The sequence below is a fragment of the Falco punctatus genome (assembly GCF_963210335.1).
Source record: "Falco punctatus genome assembly, chromosome: 8".
NCBI lineage: Eukaryota > Metazoa > Chordata > Aves > Falconiformes > Falconidae > Falco > Falco punctatus.
In genome coordinates this window covers 10,397,637-10,422,466 of record NC_137588.1, presented here as the reverse complement: position 1 = coordinate 10,422,466, position 24,830 = coordinate 10,397,637, and the positions used below count along the sequence as shown (strand labels likewise).

The following is a 24,830-nucleotide window of genomic DNA, read 5'->3' as shown; positions in this document are numbered from 1 at the left end:
TTTTTCCTCCACAAAACAGCATAAGTTTGTCAAAATTGGCATGGTATTTTTACTTTGCCTTTTGACATTTTCAACTTTATTATGTTCAGACAGTACCTCAAAGCACTTCATTCTTCCTCTCTGGTAGAACTAATGACCACAAAAGGAGAAAAAGGAACACTATGCACTATTCAATACAGCATGCAGACACTATCACCCTTCTACTTCAAACACAAGTACTAGAAGTTGATGAGACCAGCTGCACTCAGCCACCTGCAGAAGTAGAGACTTGAACTAGATCCTTGCTGCTTTAACCAAAACCTCCCAATTCCATCTTTCCATGATGATGTTTGACACCAGGGACACCTCACCTGAGAAGTAAGCGGTACTTGATTTCATACCCTTTGGGGATCAGCACTCACAGCCAACTTGCACTGTGTACAGAAACACACACCACACATGGTTAACCGAGATACTCCTGTTCATCAGCTTGGGCAAACTCATCCTCAACCCCAGAACACATCCACTACCAACCCCCTGGCCAGCTCCAGTCTCCCTGGCTCTTCAGGCCAGCCCCACATGACAGAGCACCTTTTGCTAGGACACATGTTTGTGAATGCTCCCTTGATATGTATTTTTGAGGCAGATGCTCAGGAAGGCCAACTTCTCCCTCCATCCCAGCCTTCCTGGGCACCTACACAGGATGCCTGCATGACACATGAGGGGCCGTAATTAGATGGCCCGGTGCTAGTATCAAGTTTGGGGTGGGAATGTTGCTGAATGCTGCAATCTGCACAACTCTGCTGACATTTCTGAACTATAAAAGCCCTCCGGCAGGCATCTACAGAGGAAACCTTTAAAATTGATCCAGTTTAGCACAAAAACTGTTGGTTAAGCCTCCATCCATCCCTCTGCTCCTCCACCCCTTGACACAGCTTACAGCAAAAGAGTTTGCTTTCCCTTTCATATGGCTTTTAACAGCAATTCAAGCCCATTGATCCAGAACTCTGAGTCAGTGTGTTACAATGCAAGATTACTCAGCTCTCTGACAGTTGGCTTGTTTAATTTCATTTTATTCCATAGCAAAATGGGATTGGAGGGAGGGAGGGCTAGACCAAAAATTGGCAATGTATTGCCTAAATGCTCAAGAAAATAGAAAAATGTCACTCAAAATATAAAATACTTCCACTGGGCACAGGCTGCTATACCACAATTACATACGTATCTATATACCTATCTATACCTCATCTGTGCCTCCTGATTTCAATCTCTATTCCATGGAAGATTTGAGAGGGCGGGTGGACAAAGAGAAGAATAAATAATGCTTAATGACATCTGAGCAAAGCTTGTCAGGGAACAGCGTGAAACCGTGGAGTTTATGCCATCTCCTAGCCGGGGCTAAGACTAGGCTGGAATACTCATTACATTCACCATTTACACCAAAAAACCTTTCTTTCTATGGCTGGAATAAAACTACTCATTTGCTTTATAACCGAATAAATCTATTTATAATTTAAAAGGGTTCGCAACTAGGGTTTTTTTTCTGTTGGTTAGTTTAACTTTACTTCAATGTTTGCTTTAGTCCAGCTTCAATTAGGCCAGCATTTCCAATTGCATCAGTAGAGGAGAGGTTTACATTTACAAGAGTAAGATCATTAACAGCATAAGGTGGTTGAAAGGGAGGGTGTAATTGGTTTCACTTGCCTAGAGGGAAGATCAGCTTCTAAGAGACACACACCTAATTAAGAAGGTTTGCACTGTTTTATTTTTAATAATGTCCTCCCCTCCACTATCAGCGTTTTTATAGTATGCATCACAGCAGCTTCTGGGTCCTGGCTTAGCCACAGATATTTTGTGGACACGCAGCAGCTGACAGTATCAGACCCCTTCACGGACAGACAGAAGGAAGAGTCTGATGAGACACTAAACAACAGGAAAAGAAATTAATTAATAGTCTGTATTTGAAAAGGAAAAAAAAAAAGTCTAGACAGAGCCAGGAATCTCAAAAGCTGCTTTTGTTCATTTTAAAAATTCGACTCCTGATATGTATTTTCATTGGTGGCTGTGATTCAGGGTGCCAGTACCAGCTGGGAAGCACAACCAGTTTGTCAGACACTTGGCTGGCCATGTGTAGTCAAAGGTGGGCCACACAGTGGACAAGTGAAGCAACACTGCTGACCCAGAAGCCACCCCAGACTGACAAGCCAGCACAAGGAAGGAGGTTTACCATGCACCTCAAAGATCCCCAGCAGGTATTGTCCAAGGAGTAACGTGCCTCCACCAGCACGCGTTGATCACGAAGGTAAGTGCCCCTGGGTCAGTATGTACCCCAAATACCACCCATATAGCAGGCTGTTAGGAAGGGAACAAGATCTGTATTAGAGAGGAGGAGGAGGCGGAGGCGGAGAAAGGTCTTCTTAGCTATTGCTGATGCTACACAACCAAGTGCAGGAACACATCTATTTTGCAGACCACTCAAGAGTTTAAGCGAAGAGCCCCCAGACTTGTCCATGACATTCCCAGGGTGACAGTAGACTTTGCCTACTCTTCCAAGTGCTTTTCCCTACAATAACATTCTCCACATGCTACCCAGGCCGAACTCTGACAGCCAGAACCCATCCACCATGTTACCTCTGCCAAAACTGGAAAGCATTGCACCCAGAGCAGCAAACTCCACGTCCTGTGCATGTTTTTGGTATTAGGGCCTCTTGCACCTCCTAATCTCCCAGCAATGAGCCTGGGAAGTGGGCAGCAATACTGTCAAATGGCAAACATCACTTGCAGCCATGGCTAGCATCCCGTCGCAAGTGGGAGTGCTCCCCATGCTGTGCCTCCCATGCCCACCTGGGCTTGCAGGCTCCCCTGCAGCACCCAAAAGCTGCCACAGGGGCTTATGTTCAGCATAACCAGCAAGGACAGACCCCTGCCTCCCATCACGAGGAGGACCGGTGCAGCCCCTGGCCATGGAGGAACCACCCCATACCACCTCTCCAGTACTCTGCCTAACAAAGGGCAGCTTTGCTGCAACCATGAAAACAGGATAGAAAACGGAAAGGTTATTACTGATCTTGAGCATGTGCGTGGGTCTGGGTGACTCTGAATTATTTAAGTCAGGCTTCTTTTATCTCTTTCCTGCTCCAGAGTTGCTACCGCTGCCACGCACATGAATCAGACAGGTTTGCCAGGCAGCTGGAGGTGGGGTGCATCCCATACAATAGGAGCTGAAAGGGAAATGCTAAAAGACAATTTAAAGAGACTCCTTGATCACCCTGGACTTCAAATCTTTACTTCTCATCTCTACGTGTGAAGGATGCACCCCTCCAACTGAAAGGGACACAGGCAAAGGCTGCAGGAGAGCTGGGGTAGCTCTTGGTCACTGCCAACCCTGAGAAGGCAGAAGTGAAGCCCCATGCTGGGATCCATCCCCACATCCTCCCAGAGCCCCGGCAGGGGAGCCTCTCTGAACTCCCCATACACGAGTGCATGTGTGTCACCAAAGGGCCTATTGACCCACCTATCAGTCACTACATATGGATAACGGCAGGTGTTTTATACAGCAAATCGACCACAGAGATGTGGTCACGAGGGCATGTAGCCACTAGTGCTCCATCAGCTTCAGCAGCATTCCCAAGAGCAGCCCCACAGCAGGCCAGGATGGGAGGAGCAGCCCAGTACCATGCCCAGGAGGTCCAGGCTTCCCTGGGAAAAGGCCATCATCTGCAGCCCTCCTCCATCATAACCTCGCAAACAAAAATGCTTCCTGGGGGGCTACACAGCACCTGGCACAACCAGACGCAAAGGGCCACTTTACCGCCCACCGCACGCAACACTCCTCCTAAACACAAGCGGTTATTTCAAGCTATAGCTTTCATACAAAACCACCAAAACCTAATTGCTAAATCAACGGAGCAACAGGTAACGTACATATATTTGGTTATGGCTTGGCAAACCCAGCTCGAAGATTAATTGTATATTAATCGTCTTCTGTATTTGTTTTGCAGAGGCTAAAAATTCAGTCCAAGCAGAAAAGTACCAGCTTACAGAGTCTTAAAGTTTCTCTGTTGAAAGCAAAGCCCAAATTCCATTGCTGAGCTGGTCTGGGCTGCTCCTTGGTGTTGCTTTGCTGGTAGGAAAAGGAGGGGTGGGCAAAGAGAGGTTGTGCAAGTGGGTTTTTCAGTTTATTTTAGGGAGAGGAGGTTGGTGGTGTGTACAAAAGGGAAAGGAGCCTCCTAGCCGTTATCCTGCCTGTTGCAATGCCCAGGACAGCTATAAAAATAAAAGAATAGGGCTGTGAGGAGTATAAAACCCGAGTCAAAATCTGGCTGTGGGGAACTAGCAAAAGCATTAGCTGCTTGGAGAGATGAAGCTACCGGGTTTGTAAACAACGTTAAAAAAAGGTTCTTAAAAAGCTGTGTGGTGAGCAAGGCTGTCACAGCAGGGCAAGGAGGACACAGAAGGTGGGGACAGGGCTTGGGGTCCGGTGGGAGGGAGCGGCAACCGCAGTGCAGGGGCAGCCCAGTGGGCGCAGGGCAGCTGTCAGCCACCCAGGATTATTGGTGTCCCCGAGCACACAAGTGTGGCCAGGCACAACGGGGAAATCTTGGCAGAAAGGCGGGTAGCGAGGCAGGTGGGAGGCTGGTGGCTGTGCAGGCAGCTTTGTGGGGGGGAAGGAAGGTGAAGGGGAGGTGTGAGCAGGGTCCCCGTGCTGCCACATTGCATCTAGCAGAGGAGATGTGCTTGCAGCAGCTAGAGGCTTAAACCAAAGAGACCTCGTACTAATTGAGTGGTACCGTGTCGCGTATACACCAAAATGGATTGAAACCTGACGGGCTGTTGAAAAGGTGCTTCTGAACGACTGAGGAAAGGAGGTACAGGGGCTGCTAAGGGCGGTCCGCAGAGCTACAGTGACATACCTGCACTTACAGACACCTGGCTGGGACAGCACGGGAAAGCAGACACTGCAGAGACAGGGATGGTCTCCCATCAGTGTAACGTGACGGGGATAAGCAACCGAAGCACAAAAATAATGTAACAGTTTGAACACACTTAACCAGGAAGCAGTGGATGCATTTGACCTGTTAGCTGGGAGGCTCTGGGAGTGGTGGGGTCAGGATGGGGCTGTGCATAACGGCCTACGTGGCACGTGATATTTGTCTTCAATAGCAGGGACCAGGCACAAGCCACCCAGGTGCTGTCCTGTACATCAAGAGATTAGAGCAACGGGAACACCGATTACCGTAACAGTGCCTGGCACTCAGCTGCTCACCAGGGCCTTCACTACCTGCACCTGAACACGATACAGGTCTGGAAGACCTTGCAAATCTATGCTACTCCTTACCTTAGCGATCAATATTCCCTGGCCATTCTGAGACCAGATTAAACCGCTGGGATTATTTTAAGCTACTGTTTCTGCAAAAGCAGTTAAGAAATGACAGAAGAAGCTGTCCCCCTGAGGAAAGCTGTATCACACATGCTTTCTGCAGTTAACCGCTCCTCCGACTCCACCCCCTTCATCTGGGATCCAACTTTAAACACGGCTCGGGTTCATCCAGCACAGTTGGCGGCTGATCACAGCCAGCATAAAACATTTTGTCCATGCCAGAAGCATGGCCTGGCATGCCACTGGTCCCTTGTAACCCACCCAGCACAGCAGTTGTGTTTATTGCTGTGTGCACAGGATGCCCTAGCCAGGTTCACACAGCAAGCTGGAAGTGTCCTCTTTCCACCTGGATTTGTGAGGCACGCACAGCCCTGCCTCTTATGCTGCTACTGGCATACCATTTGGCTCTTTATTCTTCATTTTCTAACGGGTAAGGTTCTGGGAGGGCAATTATAAATACATAAATATATGTATTTGATTTCCAGGTTTGTAATTACCTGGAGGCCACTTTGCCTTTTGCTAGCCAAGGACAAAACACATGCTGGCAAGGCTCTCCTGATGCAACTCACTGTGAGACAAATGCTACAGGGCAGCTTTACCCAGTGCACACACACACACACACACACCCAAATCCCCATGCTGGTGTAGGGTCAGACTGAAACGCTTTCCAAGCAAATCTGATGAAAATTCCCCTCCACATAGGCAGAGCCACCCTGTAAGCCTGTCTTTTTGGGGACTCCCGACAGGCACTACACTCCACATCCCACTCTCTTTCTGCTGAGCTGGGATCTTTTTGAAGCCTGTCAACTGGGAATTAAGATACCATTTTGCTGCAGAAAAGAATTCAGAGCTGTGCTGCCAGACCTTCAGGAGCCATACATATCATTACAGTGATCTGCTGAGGAAACTGGACAAGGCAACACCCTCCTGTCTCTATGCTTCCCTTCCTGACACATCTGTTCAGACTGCAGGGTCTCTTCATGCCCGCATCTCTGCTGAACTCTGCCTGTTTTGCTATAAAGGACCAAAAAGCTTTAAAAATATTGTATAAAAATAGATTACTTTTTTTAAAAAAAAAAAAAAAAACAAAACTGAAGCAGCTCTGAATGCCAAGGGGCCAGGCGGCACAGTTCGCAACCAACTGTTCCCGTGGATGTTCTGGCAGTCCTCCCCCCTCAGAGGGGTCTGTATGACCCAAACTTCCTCCAAGGCTCTAACACAACCAGAAGCAAAAATATATAAAGCCCAAACATACAAATTCCATTTGCCACAAAGTCTAAATGTGATTGTAAGGAAAGTGTTAAGTATGGGCTGGTGCAGGTTTCCATATGCTGACAAAGGGAAGATGGGGCTATACATTTTTGCATTAACTGCAGCAGTTGTAAAGCTGTCCCCCACAAAACGCCTGCCCTGTTAAATGGCAGGTAGATAGCTGCCAGTGTAGCTGTGGCTGAGGGTGCTACAGAGGCATACCATAGAGGTAAATGGAAAAGGATTTTATAAAGCCGTGGTAGATCATTTTAGAAGGCTGTTGATTGCAGTTAGAAATAAGTTTCATAATCATTCGGGAGAGTTATTGCACAGAACTTTGGTCATGTCTTCAAAAATAAATAACCTGAATTGGTTAAATAAAATCCAGGCACCAGAAGACAATTTACTGACTGTGAATTGCTAAAAGCCTGGGGATTAGTCAAAGATAACTCCCGTTTACCAAATGCGTTTAAGAGAATAAGAGTGCTTCTAGAAGATTGTTTTGTGGTATACTAATTGTGTATTTTATTTCGAAAATTGAATATGGAGATGCTATTAAGAAATCCACAATTGTCCACAATACAAACTGTCAGCTTTGCCAAGTGAAACTAAAATAGGTTCCTGCTTCTGAAACCAAACAGTCATTTGCAATACGAACCAGTGCATGGTCTGAGCTCTTCTCAGGATTTTTTTTCCTGAAATCCAAAGCAGGGAAATAAATCTCAGCTGTAGCCTTGATGAGACTCAAGACATGTACCAGCTCAACCAGCTTACCTAGTTTCATGGATCAAGTGCTAGCACAAAAGCCTGGCCTATGCAGTTAGTTGAAGGATGCCAGTGGGTTGGGAAGCAGTGGGAGATAGAGCCCAGTCTCTTCCCACTGTCACTGCTGACGTGCTGGGTAAGCCTCAACCTGCAACGGGGACAAGGGAGCTCTCGTGGGCCTGTTTTCCACTCAGTTATTTCTCCTGCCCAGTTGAATCATGGTCTTGGAAACAGTAACTGCCTTTCGCTACTGTAGCACCTACACCAGTGAAGCGCCTGCCTTGCCCTCGACAGAGAGATGCTACTCCAGCAGCAATGTGCTGCATTCAGCTAAGCCTCATTTCATTGCCAAAGCTTGTGGTGGTGGGACTCCAAAGACTGAATTACCCCAGTGTACATTTTATGCAGGTAGGTTGAGTCTCAGAGGAAAAACAAAGAAAACCAGCCCGCTGTCAGAAACTTCTTGCCGTTCCCAGCACTCAGGCTTAGATCTATTTCCTCCCACCAAGTGTTCTTTTCCTCCATCAGGACTCCCATTGCGGCTCTGGTGCAGGGAAGCACCGGGCAGCTGGAACAGAGCTGATGGAGCTGAAGGGTAGCACATCCAGAGTGCAACTTCATATTGCAATTGCTCACCCTTGTTTCGGCCACCCACAACACCCAGCAATACCAAGACTACAACACAACCAGAAGCAAAAATAAAATACATAAAATGAAAACAGAAGATGTGTACTCCTGTTCTGCATACAGAAGAACGCTAGGAAAAAAAAAACACTGGTATGTGCAATCCCTTCTTACAAAAATGAAGCTGCTCGTGATCTCAAAGCCATGCAATTGCTTGCAGGCCCAGAAGTTTAAGTGGTTGAGCACTTCATTCAGGTGACACACAGCCCTATTTAGTCTTAATCAGCAGATATCCAAGAGAGCTAACTCATAGACATAAAGCAAATCTACTTAGGGAATAAATGTCTAAATAAATATGAGAGATGAGATGCTGATCTTTTAATGTTCCTCTGCAGGGTAAATGAAATTATGGGGTTTTTTCACTTCAATTCATTTATGGTATTCGTTTATTATTGCATGATAAAAAGGCTCAGCATGCCTAGATCACTAGGTCTTCCCTCTGTCCTGGAGTGGGAGGCTGCCCAGCTAAGCTGAGCACTAACAAGAAGGCAGGCGGGCACACAAAGCAACGGTACTCATTAGCTGGAAATACAGATAACCCAGGGGTGCATCAACTACCTACCTGAAATCTATTTGGCAGAGGAAGGGGGCAGTTATTGCACAGAGACTAAGGAAAACTGGAGCAGGCTGGAGGAGCATCATCTTGCATGACAAGTTCACCACATTTAAGTCTGAGAGAGACAAACATCCTTTCTTTTAGCTGTCTCCCATCTGCCACCTTCATTTGGCCACTAAAACCATTTTTAAAGTGATAAAACAAGTGATACTGTCTAACTAATGAATGTCAAATTATCGGCATAAATATGCCAACATTTATTTATTTATTTGCTTCCCCAAGAACATGTTCTCCTCTGCTTGGTCTTCTATTTTAGTGACTACAATTTGTCATATTAACTAGACTTCCAGTTTGCTGGGGTTTGTTTTCAGTTCTGGCTTTTGATAAGACAACTGTGAGAGGGCAGACACAAGTAAAAGAAGTAATAAAACCAATAAAAAAGCAATAGTGGCTGTCACCAAAAAGCACAAGCGACCAAACCACCTTCAATTACTATGCAGGGTCCTTCTTCCTTGCTCTCATTTGCCGATGTTACCGCCTACTTTCCACCAATATTTTACTCTGCTTATGGCCACTCTCCGCAAGGAACGTTAATTCCCTAATTTCCAAATAATTTGCTTTCCTTACCTACCAGCAAGCAGCATAAGAAGGAAGGAAAGCCAAAGCAGAAGAACCATCTGTGATGAATTCAAGCCACGCACAACGGCCCAGTCAGGGGTTTCAGGAGGCATCTGAAACTCCAGCGATGCCTGGAATCAGTGCGAGGATCCTGCCCTCACAGGGGGTATCTATCTGCTGCCTGTCTAACACGGTGGGAAACATTAGTCCAGCTGCACCAAGGCTATATCTATTTCAGAGCACAAGCATATGTGTTCTCCCCACCTGTCACAACTGTGAAATGTATTGATAGCATTTACTTCCTAGGCATTCGTCGCTCAAATTAACAGGCAACCTGTTAGCCTGAGCAATTAGCACCCCAAACTTTACTCCAAACGTATCTGGTAGCTGAATTTTGCTTGCAGATATTTTAGCAGCCTGATTTAGGCTTTGAGTAAATATAGGCCTGCGTATAGAGTGGAAATCCTGTGAAATCCCCGACAAATTTAATGTGAAGCAAAGGTAAACATGCTGTTGGAGCATCAGCTTTGCCTTTGTTAGAACCAGTAAAGGAAAGTTCACATTTTTACAAACTGAAATTGAGCACTAGGTTCACCCAAGACCCAGCAAACTGAATGACTGAGTGTAACACAACCTGCTGGGGCTGAGTTCTGCCACCCTCTTCCTGCTGCCAGCTTTAAACTTCACCACTCCTGCTACGTGCTTTTTATGAAAATGCCAGTTACATACAGACACGCATCTTGAAACATGACCTCAGCACTTGCGGAAGCATACGTGAGCAATACCATAAGATACAAGCAGTGTAAACCTTTATCTGTGTCACGGCTTGTCTTCTGGTATTGGAGAGCATGATCAGCACAGGCTGCAACCCCACTGCCACAGGCTGCCTTTTCTACTGTGGTACTCATACCTACATACCAGTTTCTTCCATGTTGCAGCCACATAATCTGCAGCACCCTCAAACGCCCTCCTGAGTGCACTGGATCACTCCTTTACTCAGATATTTCTTCAAACATAATGGGTTTTGAAATGCCAAGTAACAATGAGCTTCAATTCTTCTAATTCAGCACCTCTCCTTCCTCGTGGTTGCTAGCACATTAACAGAGAACATACAAACCACACTGAAATGTTCCTTCACAAACCCAAAAGCGCAATATTTACTCAAAATTGGATGTAAGGAGGGCCAAGGGAGCACACAACCCAGGCTCCACAGAGGCAGGACAGCCTTCATCTATCACAAACTTCCCCTGCATGCTGGAGATTCAATTAGGCTTGTAACTCCAGGCTCATACACAAAGAGGGGTTTATGCACATTCAGCAATCACGCTTTTCTTTTCCTTTTTCTTAAATGCTCCACCAATACTGCCAGAGTTCTTCTCTTGCTTAGTCTATCAATCAGTCCATATACAGCATTTTGTTAGGTTTAGCTTCTCCAAGGCTCCAGTGCTTATCTGCATGACTCTCTGACCTCCCTATACCCTGCCTTACCTGCTCCATACCTGCTGGCAACACACGGTGAGACAGACCTGCAAGGTGTCACCTTTCTGCACAGTGACATGGCTTTCTCCCCCGAGTCCAGGATAAATCTAAATGACACTTACTCAGAGCATCTGTCACAGCAATGACATTGCTCTTGTTCTCTGCCCATCTGTGGCATTTTATTATCCTCTTATATTGCAGTGAAGCTGGTGGGAGAGATACTTGCCCCTCTCCAGCTCAGCACCTGTAGCTACTCTCTTAAACACAGAAGATGGAGGGAAAGAAAAAAGAAGATCGCTTACCCGCAGGAAGGAGAGGTCTCGGTTGTGCTCAATGCTGGTGATTTCCAGGTTGCCCATAACTACCTCGCAGTTCTCATAGTACTTGCGCAGGGCCCGATACTGCTGCTCCAGGTCAGAGAGGGAGCTCAGCTTGTTCTCGGTGCCAGCACACACTGCAAGAAACCACAGAACAAACTATTAGGATATGTGTGAAAGAGGGGCAGAGGAGCAGAGAAGGAAAAGTTTGTATACAGGGATGCAGGTAATTGTAACAAAAACCATATTCACAGTTTGGGTTCTGGGGGGAAAAAAAAACAACCAGCAAAACCAAAAAAACCCACCAACCAAACCAAAACCCACAGCACAAGTTACTTGAATACCAGCAGTAGAGATAGGAAAGTACGAATATGGTCCATGATTGTTTCAGCAACTTAAACGCATTTCACCAAATGGGATGAAGTGCTGGTATTTACCACCAAATGCAGAAAGGCTGAAAATGCAGAAATGCAGGAAAAATACAAAACTAGTTGATCACAACACCTAAAGGGCCAAACCCAGGTCCCAGCAAAGTCCTTACTAGTTCTGACAATAACAGAATCAGACACTGAACAGAGATACTCCACTCACAGACTAAAGGATGTAAGGCTGTAGAGACCTGTGCTTCCAAGCTGACCTGGGTAATCCAAGATTTTCCCCTATCAACTGATGCTCAGAATAGTCTGTTGGACAAGCCAAGACCAACCTGGCCAGAAGGCTTATACCAAATGTTTTCCCCATCACTTTCCTTAAGACCCCAGCTCTTCCCAGCTTTATGCAATTAAATAGGGAAAAGACAATAGCAAAAAACCCATACTGTCTTTGTACAAGTCACCAGGTTGAACGTACAATGGAGATGTGTCAGATGAGTTAGGAAACACCATCCTAATACAGTTAGTTTTCAGAAAATGCTCTTTAATATTATAGTAATCTGTTCTAACAAGTTTTGGAGTCCAGTTCAAAGCAACTGTAGAATCACAGCTCAGCTCAGTCTCCTAGCTCACATGCATCCAGCAATGACAAAATTGAATGTGGGGAAAGAAACACAGAAGCAGCATGTTACAACAGCAGTTTTTCACAGTTTTCTGCCTGTCAGGACAGCAATGCTACCTACCTAAATGGTCAACTGTGGGGCTGGGCTTTTCTTTTTTTTTGAGTGTGCACTTACTTTTCCTCTTTACCAACAGCTTGTGGGTTGTTCTTATTTGTGATCAAATTAATCTGAATATATCCAAACTTTTGAAATGGGCATTATATTATGCTAAACACAAGCCAGACCAGAATAGCATTTCTGGAGCCATTCCCACTCCTGGATTAGATCAATACAAACAAAACTCTCCATGACTGGAGGCATAATCAGTAAAATTGGCTAAAATATGCTCTCTTGAATGATGCAGGTCCTTTTCATAAGCATCAGAAATAATTAGGTTTTTGAGTACTACTATTACTGACTGTTTACTCACTACATCACCCACCCCACCCCACACTTTTTTTTCCCATTTAATAGAAATGGAACAATTCTTATCACTGTTCTCTGCTGCAGTGTCTCCACTGCGAAGCAAGGGCAATTGTGCCAGGGCAATTCGAACTTCAAGCAGCCTCTTGGCAAAGGGCTTCAGGAGGCAGCCAGAAACCCAGGAACTGCTCAAAGTTTTCTCCCAAGGAAACTCCCTCTGCCCTAAAAATCGCAGCAGAAATCTGTTTGTCCTGAACTGGCACTCCTCACTGCAGAAGGAGAGCAGGGGCTGGTCTCATGGCAAGCTATTCACAGGAGGAAGGTTTTATCAGATCGTTTTGGGGGGGTTGTGTTTCCAGTGGCTAACAAGCATGGACCAAAGCTGAACAGATGCTGCACAGGACAGCTTTTCCAAATACACATTTGGTCTTGTTACCACAGGAAATATTGTAAGCAACGTAATTTATTGTTTTTATTATTTCTTTCTATGACCTGGTAAAAGTTCAGAGTCCTCATAAGTTTTAAAACTTGCAGTATTTGACATATTTTCATTATAATGTGTAGTAGAAAAACAAAACTGGTTGGTTTGCTCATGTTTTAAAATAAAAACTACCACCTCACTGCAATGTTTAATTCTAAGCACGAACATCCCCATCTTGAATTTTTTCTCGTAAAACCTTACAAATTAGAATAAAACATAACTAAACAAGATTTTACTTATAATATTTTTAATAGCCAGTTTTGGGGTTTCCCAAGATAGAAAGATGTGGTCCCACTGGGACTGATGTAGCTCTGCTGCCTGGGAACACCTGGAAGGATTAACCACTGCTGCTAGGGGATGGCACACCTTTCTTTTTTAAATGAAAAAGCCCTGTGTTAGCTCATATTTAGAGTTTTATTCCAAAAAAGCATCTCCACCATTCAGGGAAACACACACCTGCCCCTGCCAGAAGACTTCTAAAAACATATGCTACCAATTACGAAAACCAGTTTGTTTGCTTCTTCTGTAAATGCAGCAGTATCTATAACAACAAGATTGACTGTGTTTCCAGCCGTATAAGTATTATTCTGTCTTAGGGCTCCCGAGGACTAATAAATAATTTCTGTTCCATTTTGCAATTGGTGCTAAGGATCAACATAGCTCACAAAACAATTGCAGCAGCTCAGCTAATAAAGCTGTATACTGCAACACTGATATTTCATGTTGTACGTCCATTAAACGTTTCCTGAAAGCTAATTCAGCTTTTTGTTGCCGTAAGGAAGCAGAACACCTGGAGCCTTTTCTTGCAAAAGGATTCAGTGGAGGTGAAGCTGGCCCAGATGTAAACCAGGGCTGCAAGTTCTATTCAAGTGAGATTAATTTTGTACAACCAAACTACTGCAATAACTCCCAGCTTTTGATAGTGCTATGGCAAACAATTTCTTCAGATAAATTAAATCTTAAAAGCAAATTTAGGAGAAATCACCTTGATCATTTACATTTACCTCATAGGAATTCCAAGCATTTAATTTCTGTCTTATAAAAAAGAAATCCCCTCAGGTCCTCCGTTACACAAAACATCTAGTTCCAGCTCACACCTGGGCCTCTGCTGCCTGCCTGATATGTGGCAAAAGGTCCGTGCAACCCAGCTCTTCCCAGCCTGCTCTACCACATAATCTAGGAAATCAGGGGGAGTCATGGCCCAGCATCAATCCTCCAAACCACTGCGTGGCCTGGCTCAGCTTTTGCAGATCTGTACTGTCCTGACAGGTCACCCGCCCTCAGCAAAACAAAACAACAAAAAAAAATTGGTTACAGATTGCCTCAAATTAAGTTATATAGTGAAAGTGAGACTACCCTACATCAATCAGGGGGTGCAGCAGCAGAGATTTTTTGCCATCAGTACCCTACCAGCAGTGCAGCTGATGCAGAAACAGTACCTGGAGCAGCAGAGAGCCCTGACCTGCAGAATGAGTTGAATTCCCAAAGTGAATGTGGGTAAAACCACAGATCTTAAATAATCCGTTATTATAATAAGCCATTAATCTGTCTGTGCCTCAGCTTTACAGCATGGGTTTTAAACACACACTTTTGATGCATATCATAATTATGTCAGATTCAAAATACAAAAAAGAAAACTATGGAAGTATTTAAGAAAAGCAGATTAGATCGACTGTCACTTGCAGGAGGATAGAGCTGGGACAATACCTCCATCCTTCGGTGGGAGTCCTTTAAAACTGTGAGATTAGATATGCTGTTGGCATTCTTTTAAGGCAAAATACAACTAATAGGGTAAAAAGACACTTCTGCCATGTACAAGGTGCTTCTGCTTGCCCACACATTCCAAGGATCCAAACCTAGGAGGGACACAGGCCAGAAAGCAGGCTGTGAACTAGCAGTTAACAGTAAGTTTTATCCCCCCATCTTGAGCCACAAGAGATAATTCCCACCAGATATTTTTCCAGGGCAAAAATAATCATTCTGGGTCCGATTTGCCAAAATAGTTAAGCAGCACTAAAGTAACCGCATGTAAGGCAGGAGATGAGCAGAAGTCACATGGGATCCCCCATCCCTCTGTTCACAAGGCACAAACATATCCCCCTCACTCTCCTGATCATCTCTTGGAACAGCAAAAGGCATCTATGTGTTTCAGCAGCTCTTTAAAATTAAATGCCAAATTAATACATATTTTTCAGGGATACTCCGGCTGTATATAGGCATAAACATGAGCACAACAAAATGTATTTCCTTTTCATGCCATGCAAAACTACCATAATCTATATTTCATAAACTCTCTTCAAAGCACTTTGTTGTATGTTGTTAGACATGTTACGTTAGCCCCAGAAACTGATGAGCAGCAAGAAATAAAGATGGTACCATAAAAGCAGTCCCCGCAGCAGAACCTCTCCTGGTTAATAAAAAATACTAATTCCCCTGCCTCTGGTAGAGGTCAAAATAATAGCAGCTTAAGATCTGCTTCCAGTCTGCAGCTTCTGTCCCTGTTGAGCACCTCCGAGCACGTATACTCCTGACTTGCTCAGAAGGTCTTACAGAAGCATCTCAAGGAGGGAAACCCTTCAGTGCCATTTGAGTGCACACCCAGGAAAATCTGACATGCCCTTACATTTTCCCTGGCGATGGAAACCCCAGTGAGCTGGTGACTGACAGCCTGTACCAGGTTACCAGTGTGCCATGAAGCTCTCAAACAAACCTCTCCACAACACATGCTTGGCCACTCCCTCTCTTTCCATATTCTCCAACAAGTCTCACAGTACATACGTGTACATGACCAGAGACACGCACCACTAATGTTATCCCAAAGCTGAAAGACATCACCTTCCCACCTGGAAAGCCCCAAACCAGTGGTGATGGTGACCAGCCAGGCTGCCAGCCTGATGGTGTTTCTCATCTACACCCCAAACGTGGGTGATTTGGGGTGGGTGCTGGGGCAGAGCGCTGCTTGGCCATCACAAAAGCAGATTTCAGGCATTACTCACACATTCACAGCTCACATTCAGTTGTTTACTTAGTACCAGCTACCTAAAGTGACAGAGAAGAGATTCAGCTCCTAATGGCCCCAATTACAGCAGTAATAATTGTCTGTATTGAATTGAATTTACAATTTTCATCAATATTTATGCACATGACTTGGAAATTAATTTCCCATTGACTTTTTTTTTTTTTTTTTTTCATAACAAAACCAAATCATTCGGATGCTCACTCAAAGGTAACAAATAATGGAGGCATTTAAAAATGTCCTTTAGCTTCTGCTTTTTAGGCCATTATTTTGCTCTGCTCTGTTGATGACAAATCTATACATTACATTAAGAAATCACATTTGACTCCATCTAGTTCTGTTTCTTGTAATACTAACAGATTTTATAATTCTCCCAGCTCAATTAAGTAACTTTTGGAAGGAGGTCAACTTGTTTCATATCTTATTTACCCCCTCTCCAGATCTGCCTACATATAGAGTTGCTCAGGAAGAGTGAATTCCATCATCTCTGGCGTGGGCACCCCCACCTGAAGGATCGGTGTCCCACTCATCTCCTAAAGCACATTCAGACAAGCAGCGATGAGGCATCCTTTTTGCCAACTCCAAGGGAGTTATCTCGAGCATCTGGATGCATTCTTTTGAATCATAAAACATGTATTATTATCACTTTGGCAAAGACGTGGGAGAACAGCGTGTTTGTCCCACACCAGCCTCCACCTGAACGCAGCACAACCTCCCTCTGTCAATCGGTTTGTCAAGTGAACCAAAAACACTAGAGGAGGCTTAAGTTCTTGGACTCGCTGTTTTCAGGAGAACTTTTATGAAAGAGAATTACACATTCCTTCATCCCAGACAGGATGAGACCAACAACAGTCTGCATCTCTTTCTAACGTGTTATTTTCCCTTACTTCCCACTTATTTACTTAATTAGCTGTATTTTTACAGACAGCACCATCATCAGGGTTTCTTGAAAGGCAGCTAATGTAACTCTTTATTAATAATTGCAAACACTCATGGCAATTTGTTAAGACCCCCAGATGGGGGGGAAATAACTCGAGCCCCTTTAGGAACAACTAATTACCAGCAATGCACAGCAATCCCCATTCATTTCATTATGCTCCACGCTCTCAGCAACAACCTGGGCACCCTGTCATGTATGCACACAGAAGAAGGAGTAAACACACTTTTAATCCTTTCATTATTATTTTACAGCTCTCCTTGATTGAGCTGCAAAACCACTGAATTTTCTTGCAATTATGCACGTCCTAATGAAGGGATGGACCGCCTGCACTTACAGCCTTGCAAGTGTCTCCTGGGAAAAGGCAAAATACTCCTTGAGGTCACCAGCCGTTTTTCTGTAAACCCAGTGGTTTTGGAGAGTGTTTTAAAATTAGAGGCTTGCTTTCCCTAGGTGAGAGACTGTAACGAAGGGGAGCATAATCTTCTCAGTACTGTTAATTAAAAGCTCAGCTGGCACAAGTGTTTTCCTTCCGTGAGGTCTGCTCTATGCTAGAAAATTATCATCCCATTTGAATCGAGCTGCATGCAATCAGCCTGACTGCCATGAACCCCTGGACAGCTGTGTGGCCATGAGAGGAGAAGCTTGGCATTGCCATTCAGCCACTGTTCAGTCTATCAGTGTGTCACTGGTATGAGGTGACACAGTACAGGCTGGCCCACAGTGCCTGTGAGCAACACCATCACAGCTTTATCCCCTTCTACCTGCATGCAAATGGCCCAGAAACACAAGCCTGGGAGTGCTATTAGTTATTTTGATTTCCACATTAAGCTCTCCACAACTGCTAAATAAAGTCAAACAAACAAACAAACAAATCCTTATAATTTTTCATCCTGACTTTAATCTGCAATGCTAAAAGGACAGTCTGAAACACTTTTATAGCCTTTCTTCCCTTTGCATGGAGAAGAGGTCCCTGGATTGATAGCACCAGGGTCCAAAAGCATGAATTTCCTGAAATTCGCTCACTTAACTCCCAAATATCAATTCATAAACCATTGTAAAAGCTTTCTAGCATTTCCAGAAAAATCACAGGGATGTGCGTTATCAGGGTGGTCCCACCTCCAGTAGAGGCTGATCAGGTACCACCTGCTAAGGGAAGCTCTTTCCCAATTATATGAACAGGGACACAAATAGGCACAGTAAAGACAGGAAAGACTGACAGTGATTGTAACTTCATCAAGAAGGATCAGTTATGTGTGATAACACTTTCCTGAGCTGATAGCACCCTCTCCTTGCATTGAGCTCTCCAAAATCTGTTTGGTGGGTGCTACACAGCATATTTTACCGATGTAGCACTCCTGTTCATAGCAACCAAAACCAGCATCAAAATGTTGACAGGATTTATGTTGTGACATTTCAAGGATAATTGCATGTGCCGACCATGTCAAGCCATTGTCATCTCCTTGCTTTATGGCAGTATTTCCAACATTGTTTCTTTTTTAGTTTCATCACATATGTATTATGATACAGGAATTGGAAAGGACAACATGGGAAAAACGTACTGCAGGACCTGTATCACACAGCTACCACTAAAAAAAAGCAATTAATACAAGAAGCTTTAGGATCAGTTCTTCTCCCTTAGGCCTTTGTACCAAATTATTTTCTCTAGGTACTTCTCCTTCCTTTTTTCTCCTTATTCTTCACAGACACACACACTCACACTTTCTTTCCTCATTTTGTTCTATTTTGAGGGTAAATAGTTGCTTCTTAACTATAATGTAGGTACTGGACTTGACAAGCAATTAAAGCAAACAATTTCCACTCATCTAACTTTGCCAAATTAGTCATCTGCCATCTGCTCTATCATCTGGCTCTCCTTGAGGTCTTGCTGTGAATCTGGAAGCACTCGCTTCGACAAGGAGGCAGAGGATAAGCCTCCAAGCTGGCGAGGAACCCGAGGGATGGAGGTGACATGCGGGTGACACGTGGCCCCATGCTACTCTCCGCCAGCCCCATCAGGACAGCTCCGAGGAGGCGCCTGTGGGTTCCAGTGGTCAGACTGGCAAATTACCAGCACGCAAGTTGTGACAGAAGAGCATTTAAAATTTAAGATTTCTTTTATGGCCACTTATGCAGCATGGTAGCTAAGGAGTGTGGAATTTTCCTACTGGATGCAGGATGCAAAAAATAACTTTATTGAAAAGTCTTCAACACTTGTGGTTTAGTTCCCCATGAAGTACGTAACCTAAACAAGTAATTAATAGACATTATCTAAGAAACATTTGAGAGCTCTCTGCTTCCAGCACCCGGCTCAGGTCAGGTAAGGCCTCATTTTGAGACAGTGAAAAGGTTTTCAAATAGTTCTGAAATACAACGCCCATCTCCTCTACCCTCCAACTTCTGAGCACCAGTAGGAACTTCCTCTTTTTCCAAGTTTCCAGTCTAAGCTCCTTACTGGATCTCCCAGTATGATCAAGAATATCACCAGCATCCCTCTTCCAACTGACCTACTTTTCCTCCCCGAGGAAATTCAATACCACTCCAGAGTGCAAGTTAGTCCACGCAAATGTTGCTGTTGCTCTGAACCATCACGTGGAGGAACCGCTCTCCCTGTTTTCGAAAACTGTTACAGACTACCCACACCTGCACTAGCCTCCGGTTCAGACACTTGAGCGCAGCACCCAAAATTAAGCTGGTGAATCTAACTCTTAATGCCAAGAACCAAAATCCTTCCCTGCAGTACCAAAGAATAGATTATCACCAATGCCTTCTGAGATTAGTAGTCTGCAGGTAAATGGTTGTGATAATACAAGGCCGCATGTTCTTGGGCAGCTAAATTGGCAAGCCAAGCTGAAGGCCCAAGAGTTTGCAGATTCTGCTCTCCCTGCTTTCCAACCCTCACCCTTCCCAAGTCCCACTCCAGCACAACAGCAATGGCTCGTGTAACCTGTTGCCTTCCATCGCTGCATCACAGTGTATGCTGGCTCCCTACCAGGACAAAGCGATGGAAATCTCTACAGGTCTCAGCAGCGGGAAGGATTTGGGTTGCTTTTTCAATACCAAAAGAAGGAGTGGGAGGAAGATAATAGAGCACAGACCACGAGCACCAGGTGAATACATACATGGGTGTGAGCGGGGGGAGCAAAGGGGAGCTATGCACTTAGGCTGGGGTTTTGTGTGAGTCTTCAGCACAGACCAATTTAGCAAGGGATGCCAGTAACGTCTGCTGCGAGGCTGACCCAAAATCATTTCCCAGCTCACAAACCAGGCTGCTTTGCTGGGGACATGAAGGGCTCCCTCCCCCTCCGCAGCGCTCTCCTGGGGGTCCAGGGGTGCGCAGCTTGCACAGAGCACTGCCACAGTGCTGTGGTGGTGGTGGTCTTCCCCAGCAGCTCCTGTCACTCCACTGGGACACATGCAGCTCCACCACAGCCAGGGGCCTTGGCCTGCCTGCCTTGCTTTCTGGTTTTTTCCTTCCCCGCAGGGCCCCTGAATACTGCAAGCATTCACTCAACTTAAATGCATTTTAATTAACATTGTACAAACACACCGAGTTTGTGTGTGCACAAGGGAGCGCATTCATTAAGCTTCTGCCTGATTCTCAGCTTGAGAAATCCAGCAGGAGCACTGGCAGCTACTGCGATGGGAACAGGACTGCAGTCCTCACTGCCCATACAATATTTAAAATACGCTTTGCAAAATGCGCACAAGCCCTCAGATCCTACTTACTAGTATTTAAGTACTGTTTATGTAAAAGATACAGCTCAGAGGGGGTAGGTGGGACAGGTGCTTTGTATCTGCTAATGTAAGCGCGGTTAATTAGTCACCACTAAAGCACACAGCAACCATCACATCGTTAGAGGGTAAGCACAAGCCACTTGCAACAACAACAAAAAAAAGGTATTTCCCAAGATCTCCCACAGAAATTTTTCTCACATTACATTAGTAATTATCACATAACCCACACGCCACCTAATAAAATGATTAAAGTAACTATGATATTTAAACACAAAGAAATGGACTGCTTTGGAGAAAACAAATTCTGGCAACCCTGCAAGGCAAAACTGCGGAGAAGCTTAAACAAAAAGTCCCTGGGAAAACCTTTGGGAAATAAAGAAAACCAGGATCTCATGGGAAGCGCCTGAGATGGCTGTGTTGAGGCTTGGGTGACCGAATCAACCAGGCAAAGCAAACCCAACATTTCGGAGCTACTTTGCCCAAGTGCTTCAAGGTGACTGTGCAATGCAGTAGAACGTGATTAAAGAAACTACCCCATTTCAGCCAATATGCATAGGTCTATTAAGTTGAAACTGCATAGTTTATTTTTCATTGATGAAAATAACAGGCTCTCAAGCAACACGATAACCCTGTCAAGCAGACAGAATTCAGCTCGTGTGAGACAGCTGAAATGGTAATTATTTAAACTTGGAAGTACTGTAGATGAGGAGAGCGGTGCTGCAGTTGCAGGGGGAGGTAGGGGCTGTGCTCAGGCTGGCCAGGCCCGCAGGTGGATGCCACACGTCATCTGGAGCAAAAACATACTGGAACTGGGAACAGGGACCACGTCCTGGGGCTGCGGTGGTCATATACATTAAGGTCATTAAGGCCAAGAACTAATCTGAAGTGCTGTCTTACACAAGCCTTTCTTAAACTGATGGTTGTATTTTCCTAATTGCCCATGGCTAAACTGAGTAATAAAACCCATACGTTATTAAACAAAGTGCTTTCAGATACCAGTTTATAGGCAGGAAAAACAAACTTCCTATAACTCAAGATCTATGCAAGAACCTTTTTTACTTCTGTATGCTACATGTAAAAACATACACCCTAGTCTTAAACCAGTATCTTCTGCCACAGATGATTCTTCACCTGTTGTAGTTCATGCGTGTTTCATACTAACAGCTTCATACAGGTTGCTAGGCATGTATGTCATTGCTGCCAGGCACGCTCAAGAGTGGAAGCGCAAGTGAACACCAAACTCCCACCTTCTCAAACCCACATGTTTTGAACCAATCTTGCATTGCACAATTTAAATTAAACATAATAAAAAAATTAACAGCTAAATAAATGCCTGAGCACCCAATAAATTCTACTAAGGCCACTGAGTGCTTCAGCTCTGCTGAAGAGCAGCACAGTAGCTATTTTTTGCTAGGGTCATGCCATATAAAACTGTAACTCCAACACTGAGGTGTTTTTCCCACTGTTAAGAAAGTAAAGGGACCACTGTTTAACCTCACTAAGGCTGTTGGCATAAGGTACTATTAAATCTGCACAAAGAGGGTAGAGGGAGGACTCACATTTGGGTTGATAACCTCATTGTACATGAGCAGTATATTCAGGGCAAACGCTTGCAGTGCTGAAGCTTCTGCCTATTTTACCTGGGAGCTGAGGACTGTGTCTGTGTTTGATGAGCTTCTCAGTTTGTCTCATTGATTCTTCAAAAATGAGTGAGCTGGCAGCTGAAGTCACAGACCGACTTGCCCCTCTTCATGCAATTCCTACTGAGCCTTTGTAAACCATTTTACTTTCCAAGACTGCAAGGGGACATAGGGGGAGTCAAAGCTGCTGTGAAATTGCTCCTCAAGTGCATTTCCCTTGCAGTTGAACCTAGCAAAGTGACTTCAAAGTCTCTTTTTTCCTTGCCCAATTTATTGCTGTGCTGCAGTAATCTAAGGCATATTTGTTTGCTATTTTTTGTCTCATGTACTTTCAGAAATCATCCCAAAAGGTAACTTCTAAAGTAGCCATACTTGTCAAAATTGTGTCAAATGTTGAGTTCTTTATAGATCAGATTGCTCAAAGATGCTCCCTGTTAATACTTTACGTTGGGCTTTTTAAAATGTGCTCCATATATATTTTATAAATGTTTGGGTTTATTCCTGCACCCCCGCCCCAGAGATTGCCCTTAAACTTCTGTCCATTGATTGTGACAGCATCAATTTGTAAAGGTCAACAGAAAGCTTCTCTGACAGCTGAACTTAGAAAGCAATTTTTAAATGAGCTGTTTCTCTTCCTCTACAAAGCAAGATGCCAGCAAAATCAAAACCCAAGGTCTTTATTTCACTGGCCTGACCAGTGGCTTTGATAGGCTTTGGATCTCTGATAGTCATTGAACTCTCCTTGGAAATCTGAGCTTGTTTGAGGGTCTTAAAAAATAGCAACACTTGAAAAAGTGGGTTTATGAAGAGAAAGAGAAAAGGTTTATGACAAGAACAACATTAATTTGCTCTTCCTCTGAAAACCTCTACAGACCTTAGGTAACAGGGATCCCAGGGATCACCACACGTCACCACTGCGTGGGTTTGGCCTCGCATTTCCTTTTACCATGCACAAATAACTTCCATTTTGAAAAAACAAAACCAAAAATGAAACAAAAAAAAACCCCTACAAAAATAAAACCAAACCCAAAAGAAAACAAAACCCCCCAAACAAACAAACAAACAAAAAAACCAAAACCAAAGAAATCACCACAACCACCTGGCTAGTCAAGAAAGACTATGCCTATTTATTTTCATGCTTGCTTCAAATTTGTACTGACAGAACAGGTTGTTTTGTTTGGGTTTGTGATCAAAAGCCTCTTCAAAAGGCTTCCACCCCTTTCCCCCATTCCACAGTTTACTGAATATCTCAAATTCATAACCATTGAAAGTAGGGCTGCACAATTTATGACACTGTTATACATGAAGAAAACCTGACATAAATTCAAAGAAACCAGTTATATAAATGAGCATAAAAGTGCAGGGAAATGTCACAAGATAGCAATAAAGTATCTTCCAAATGGTAAATCCCAGGAGCAGAAGCACCATTAGTTTTCAGTCCTCCACTCGGTAACAGCAGGACTGGTTTGTCACTGGAGTAACCCGTACTGGAGTTTGCCTCTCTTAGTAGCTGCGAATTCAGGCAAAACTGCACACCCTTGACGGGGAATCAGGGAAGGCTGGAGGAACCAAAGACAGCGAGTGCATGTTGGAGCTCACATCACCACACAAAACGGTCAGAAATAACATTGTGATCCCATGGGTTTTCCCCTGCTGCTAATTCTATGTGGAACACGGAAGCACATCACATGTAACTATTCCCACATACATACACGGATATAAAAATATATGGCTGGTCTAGGTGTCTATTTTCTTGGCCCTTTTTCATTGGAATGCAGAAACCATGCAGGGCCGCTCCTTGTTTTACCTGCGAAAAGAGAGATGCCCACCCCAGGGTGGCCAGCCAGGTCTCTGCAGACATTGCAAGGAAAGCTGCTTTAGCAAAAAGACCACGATACAGAACAGGCACAAACCTTGCTTGGGGAACACACTGCCCAAATCCACCGGCCAGACCTCCCCCATGGATCAAGGAGGCTATGGTGACTATGACAGTCCTGGGAGGAAGCCGTAAGAGACTCTGGCAGAGCAGGATGAGGGGTTTAACCTGCAAATGGCCGTAGTCTTCACTGCCTTCCCAGGCCCCAGCTCAGGCTGCTATCTGATACTTGGTCATTTTTACACATATGCTACTGGCAGATGAATGGACACGTAACAGCAAAATGCCAAGAAATTTGTTGGGATGAAAGAAAAGCAATGCTTTATAAAACATTGAAGCTGCCCTGGGAACAGCGGTGGCAGCAGTGGGAGGATCTGTGGACAGATTAAAGCTTCAACCAGCAGCATACAGAGAGGATGGCAGGAGAAAAATCACTCTTAAGACTGAGTGCAGTGCAGAAGACTCCCACACCTCAATGACCTGCAATGCCTCTTCAAGGGATTCCCTTTCCCTGCTGCTTGCTCCAGCAAGGCTACAGGTGAACAATCTGTAGCAACCACCAGTCTGTGCCCTCGGGTTTATTTATGTTGCCTGCGCACAAGCCATTCCCTGATCCTTTTCAACTCTGAAAATTCCAAAGACTACTCTTGACGTCTT

At 44.6% G+C, this 24,830-nt stretch overlaps 1 protein-coding gene across 6 annotated transcripts in view; it reads right to left on the bottom strand.

Annotated features, from left to right (window-relative positions):
- Nucleotides 1-24,830, bottom strand: part of ERBB4 (erb-b2 receptor tyrosine kinase 4) — a 640,461-nt gene that overhangs the window by 390,245 nt on the left and 225,386 nt on the right. For all 6 annotated transcript variants that reach the window (XR_013930080.1, XR_013930081.1, XR_013930082.1 and 3 more), the window contains exon 2: nucleotides 11,015-11,166. Coding sequence is in view for 2 of the 6 variants with exons in the window: in XM_080399817.1 (XP_080255943.1) it covers nucleotides 11,015-11,166 (152 nt within the window). In the remaining 4 variants the exon portion in view is untranslated. The remainder of the gene's footprint in view (nucleotides 1-11,014; nucleotides 11,167-24,830) is intronic.